The sequence below is a fragment of the Platichthys flesus genome, chromosome 13, assembly GCF_949316205.1.
Source record: "Platichthys flesus chromosome 13, fPlaFle2.1, whole genome shotgun sequence".
In the NCBI taxonomy this organism is placed as follows: domain Eukaryota; kingdom Metazoa; phylum Chordata; class Actinopteri; order Pleuronectiformes; family Pleuronectidae; genus Platichthys; species Platichthys flesus.
The window spans coordinates 1,784,918-1,790,917 of record NC_084957.1 but is presented as its reverse complement, the minus strand read 5'-3'; the positions used below and the strand labels follow the sequence as shown (position 1 = coordinate 1,790,917).

Here is a 6,000-nt window from a genome sequence, read left to right as displayed (position 1 = left end):
TGCAATAACTCCACCAAACTGGCACCGGGACATATTTGCATATTGCACCATTGCACATAATTGCACTATTGTTGTTTTATTTTCTCTTCAGCTGTTTATATATGTATTTAGATATATATACTTTATTTTCTATTTTAAATTTTGATGTTCTATTTTATTCTATTTGATACTATTTCTATGTTATTGTATAGGTTGTAATTACTTGAGCAGTGTTAGAAGAGAGCCTGAGACTCAAGCATTTCACTGCCAGCGACTGCTTAATGGTATTGTTGTGCATTTGATAATAAAAATCTTGAATCTTGAATCTTGAATCTTGAATCTTGAATCTAAAAACATGAGGACTTTAACTGTAATAAAGTAGTTTTACTTTGATCGAGGCTTCTTTCACTTGAGTAAAGTATCTTGAGTACTTTTCAGAGCACAGCTGCAGAAATGACTCTCAAGAAGAAGTGGAGAAGTGGAGGTGGATGATTAACTGAAGCGATCTCTGTCCAGACGAGCACTTTGACAGAAATCATCTCCACCCGTGTACCAACATATATCACATGACTGTGCAGTGGTCACATGGTGTAAACGGGAAAGTAGATCATCTACTCTGCGGTTTCTGAGTTACAGAAAATACGCCAAAGGAGAAACGACGATGGTGAAAAGCGAGAGCCGGGATTTCTGCAACGCCACGGCTGAACGTGGAGTTTCTTCACAATCCTGAGTTCAGAGGATTAAAACCTCAGGAGGCGAGTGGCAGCCAAAACGTAAATGTAGAAACAGACGAGTTGTAAAACTGAAATGTGTCGGTGTGGACGTAGTCTGCATTCCTGTGAGAATTACTGTCACTCTCACACATTTATTAGAAACCTCAGCCCCTTTGCACAGACCTGTAATTGATTGGCTTGGACGAGGACTTGGCCCGGGTACAAGTGTGTGTGTGTGTTTGTGTGTGTGTGTGTGTGTGTAATAAAGTGAAATGAAAAAAAGCAGGAGATTTCTTTCTTTTCTTGTTTTTTTGAATTCACAAATTTTAATTCACTTCAACACTGGATGAATGAAGTTTTCGTAGGAACTGCGTCTGAGTCAAACCCTGATTCCTGTCACACAGAAGAAGCACAGTTATCATCAAGTGATCGGAGGAGTTATCTGTTTGGAGCGTAGCAGCCAATCAGGAGAGTCCGACCCCGCCGTCCATCCGTCACACATCGATACACAAACTTACACACAACTGCACCGGACACACAAATTAAGACGTTTCAATTCCTTTTGCTTTTTTTTTTTTTGATTTAAATTTCCTGAAACATCACCCTTCTCCAAAGTGGCTCAAAAGACTTTACTCCTGCAAAATAAGAAATGAAAGTATACCAATAATAATAAAATAATTAATCCCATGTTGGGTATTTACAGACATTTAGAAGTGAGGAGCAGAGTCAAACCTGCCACTTCTCTCTCATGGCTCAAAGAATCAGATTGTCATCAACTGCAGCAAAAACAAAAAATACAGTTTTAATTCAACTTTTTCTCTTTTCAACAAGTTATTTACTAGTTTTTGGGAAATGAACCATACAAAAAACTGGCAGAATACAGCATGACGCTCACTTGACTTTATTCTTTTTTTTACCCAGTAACACTCAGTAACTGCTTCTTTACTATTTTCTTCCACTCTTCTCTTTGTCTTCTTGTCTTCGTCTTTTAGGGCAGCGTCCTCTCAGTGTCTCTTGTTACCCAAACAACCGCCCAGTTCTGAAAACCAATATTTAAAAAACCATGGAAATAAAACCTAAAAATAGCACAGGATGACAGCAATTCTAACCATAATAACAACAATAATAACAATAATGATAATAATAATCATGGATAAAGATAGCAATAAATAGGGTTGGTGAAGTTTAAGTGCGGGTAGGTGTGGTGAACACAAGACCGTGGGCACCAATTAGAGAGAGGGAAAGGAGGAGAGCGAGAGAGGACGAGTGGAAGGGGTGGACGACCGCACATAAAGTGGCTGATTGTTCGGTTAGTGAATCTCAGCTCTGTCCTCGCGTTCTGGACATTTTCTCCTCGCCACACGTGTGCGGGCGGTGCCAGGCGAGGGTTCAGAGCCCCGAGTGTCCCCACGCGCCACATCCTCCCGTCCACCGTCCTCCTGCCAGGCCGAGGGAGGACAGGGGTCATCACATCCACAATACGTCAGTGTCTCTGTGAACAGTAAGTGCTTGATAGGACTGGTAGTGACTCTGGGGTGAGACGGTGAGAAGAGGGCGGGGCGGGGCGGCAGGTGGGCGTTTCCCCTTCTTCTTCTTCCTACACTTTTTTTTTTTTCCTCCACTATGCAGCGAAGCTACAAGATGAAGAGCGAGTCCGCAGCAGGCGCCAGCGTTAGCAACATCAGTGTGTGTCCTGAGGATTCACAGGATCTCACAGGTCGGAGGGGACCCGGGATCCAGTCAGTCAAAGGTCAATCAGCACGTCCTGTGGGACAGTGCTGGGACGTCAGAGAGGAGGAGCAGGGACCACGGCTCCTCTGATGACTGATGACTGAACGGTCTGTGGTTGGTTCGGTGTTTGTGCCTGTCTGCCGGTCCGAGGCCTGAACTGCAGGAGCCTCACCTGCTGATAGAAGTCTGGAGTGAAGCGTTAAACATTTGTGTAAAAGCTGTTTCACAGTTACGTGGTGAACCTGCTGTCTTTGGCTGAGGTACTGTCACTCCACATCTCAGGTTTTCACAGGTGTGACACTGGGATTGTCACGATAACGAGTCTGTCTCAGTCTTCAGTCGAATGGTTTCCTTGTTTGATGTGAACCTACAGAGACGTTTCTGTCTCATTCAGTTTCTGTGCAGCCGTATTCATCGTAGACTCTCCTCCCTCTCTCCCGTCTCCTGTCCTCTCTGTTTGTCAGTCTCTACCTCTGGTAGTCAGCCGGCTCTCTAGGACTGGAGGAGGAGCTCCCGGGGGCCATGTGGGCCCCTGGCCGGCTGTGACCTTTGTCCTTTCCCTCCTCCTGAGCCCCGGCGGCCCCTGAGGATGACTGGCTGGAGCCGGAGGCTGCTGAAGGCTGGTTCAGGCCTCCTGTGCTCCCACCGTTACCCTCTGTGGACTGGTAGAGGTCCTCAGCTCCATCCTCACTGGACTCTGGGTCCTCGGAGCCCGACAGCAACTCTTCTTCTCTGTACTCGCTGACGTCCACCCCCCCGCTGGCGGCGGCCCCCTCACACAGCTCCTTCAGGCGGCCGTGGTGCTTGACGTGGTAGCGCTGGTTCTGGAAGAACTTGATGATGGTGTGTTTGGGCAGGTCCAGCTGGGCCGACAGGGTGTGGATGGCCTCCTGGTCCGGATACAGGCCGACATCTTGGATGAAGCTCTGCAGCATACCCAGGGCCTCCAGGGAGATCTAACAGGATTCAGGGGAGGTCGACAGGTTCATTAACACCTCGTTGAAACACTTTCTCTTCATGGGTCCTGACCAGAGGGGAATCGAACTCTACCTTAGTGCGTGATCGTGGCTTCTTGTTGCTCCCGGCGCTGCCGACAGAGCCGGGACATCCGCCCGGCCCTGACCCCACATTCTGTGAGCAGTCCTCGTTCCCCGCGGCAGACAATGGTTCCTCCCGCATCGGAGACAGGCGGTGCTCCTTCATCGGCACCGGGGGCGGCCTGTGAAGTGCCTGACGAGAAAGACAGAACAGCTGATTAATGGGGCACAGTGACCCCTGATCAAGACTGCAGACAGGCATTCATCTTATATCACATTATGAAATACATAACGACCAAGTCTTTGACCTAAAGTCCTTTAAATTTCAACATGTGTGGATTCTAGTCAGTTCAGTGTGTTTTGTGATTCTTTAATCTTCCACCCAGAATCAGATATTAAGTCCTGAGTATCATCTGTGGCTGACACTGACCTTGTATGATTCAACAGACCTAATAAAACAACCAGTAACCCATTGCACCTCCCAGCACACAGTAGCCAGGGCTGCAGGTCAACCCAGGGTGAGAACAAGTGTTTCACCGGCGGCACAGTCACAGTCTATTAACCTGCTCAAGGCTGCAGGGCATCAAACTGTGTGTGTCCACTCTACCTTTGACCTGGTGTGTGTAGGATTGAAACACCAACCACCTGTCTGCCAGGAAGTGGCTTGTTTACCCACGTCTGACACCTCGTCACTATTTAACCAGCTCATTAAATACCTCAGACAGGCCGAGGCTCTAATGGTGGAAGAGAGGGATTCAAACAGAACTGATAAAACTGCCTGAGAAGTTCTAGGTTATGTTTATATGTCGGCCATCGAGGAGAGATTAAATTGAAATAATTAGAAAATGCAAAACAAGTTATTGCACAGAAATTGTAGTAGAAAGGTTTTTGTTTTCCAGGACATTTTGTGAAGTGGTGGTACGAGAACCAGGAATCTGGAGGAGGAGGAGATTTGGTCTTCGTCTGTCTGTTATTTAGCCGGATTAAGCAGAAACTACTGGATTAGTTATCACCAAACCTGAAGGAAGAACTCATTAAACCTCGGTGTGGACACAGGATGTTGTGAAACAGGGCGTTTTTCAGTTATTCGCTCTCTGGACGTCTCATGAAGGTGTGAGAAGAGGCCAGAGGAGGGAACATGAGATTTGAAATCCCGACGTTGAGCGAAGGTGGAGAACTGATGTGTTGTTGTGATGGGCGGAGCTAGCGGCGGCGGGCCCGTGTGACAGCAGCGAGGAGGCTGGCGTGTTGGGAGGGAACGTGGGGACGCTGGTTGTTTGTCAGGAGGTAGTGGCTGTTGTGAGAGCGTTGTGGTCGTGTCCCGCCCGCTCGCTTTAAGAGCAGGGAGGGGCCTCCCCACTGGAATGCCCAGCTATAAATCTGTGGCGCATTAAAATTAAAGGACCCACATAAAGATAATAGTCATTCGCTTTTCTCTCCCTCTCTTCAATAATAACAGGGTATTACTTAAATAATACCGAGGGCAGGCCAGACCATGAAATTGCTGCGATTTTATTTGCAGGGTCTTTATTTTCCTGGGTGAGGCGCGGGGGAGAGAAACCAATTTACAGGAATCCAGAAGGTTTTTCCCAGTTTGTGTGTGTGTGTCGTGTTTCTCTCTCTCTCTCTCTCTCTCCCTCTCCTCTGAATCTTCTGTTTCTTCCACGTGACGGTTGCTCGATGTGGAGAGAAGCCGGTCGGAAGCCGAGCGGCGGAGGGAACCGATCCCCGAGCTGACGAGGACCACACAGCCACAAACATCCCGCACACAAACTCACTGAGACACTTAATAACTAAATTGTGGGTAAATCGTGGAGGGGATTGCAAAACCTCTCGTCTCCACCCCCCCCCCCCCCCCCGTCTCTCTCCATTCACAGAGCTTCATCATTTCTTCTGTTATCCGGGCCGACAGCGAGGACTCTAGGATCAATCGGCACACACACATGCACACATGGGCGGCGGGGGCCTGGTCTCCCTCATGTACTAATGATGATGTTAGAGAGCAGAGCCAAACACACAGAGCTCGACTCCGACTTTATCTCTCTCTCTCTCCCTCTCCCTCCCTCCCTCCCTCCCCTCCCTCCTCTTCTTCAATACAAGTTTCCCCCTGTTTTTATTGTCTTTCCCTTCTTTCTCTTTCCTCCAGTCAGGTCTAATGCATCAGGACACTAATGAAGTGGGCCTCTGCCAACATGGCTCCACATCCAAATCAGCCAAGAGAAGGATGGATGCCAGTAGCCAACCCACCCCCCCCCCCCACCTCCCTGCGTCCTCCACCTTCCTTCCCTCAGCTCCTCCTCCCCCCAGCCTGTGCCCCTTTTAACACCTCTCAGATACTTATGAGCTGCTGTCACTTCCCCTTTAAATGTTCAAACGATCCCTAATTTCACCCAAAATGTAAGATCTAGAAGAGAAAAATCTGAAACCAGCAGATTTTTTATATTTTTAAAGAGGGTAGACATTTTTTTGTGAGTTAAACATGGAGCTAGAAACCTTCAACTTCCACTAATGTGGAGCTTAGATCATGTGGAATAAACAAA

At 47.8% G+C, this 6,000-nt stretch overlaps 1 protein-coding gene across 3 annotated transcripts in view; it reads right to left on the bottom strand.

Moving 5' to 3' along the window:
- Positions 1-1,004: 1,004 nt before the first annotated feature.
- The window catches only part of satb2 (SATB homeobox 2), a 37,029-nt gene continuing 32,033 nt past the window's right edge, over positions 1,005-6,000 (bottom strand). For 2 of the 3 annotated variants that reach the window (XM_062403300.1, XM_062403299.1), the window contains 2 exons: positions 3,474-3,674; positions 1,005-3,379 (listed from right to left, as the gene is read on the bottom strand). In XM_062403300.1, the coding sequence (XP_062259284.1) occupies positions 2,891-3,379; positions 3,474-3,674 (690 nt within the window). In that variant the 3' untranslated portion in view covers positions 1,005-2,890. The remainder of the gene's footprint in view (positions 3,380-3,473; positions 3,675-6,000) is intronic. The other variant, XM_062403301.1, reaches the window with a different exon arrangement.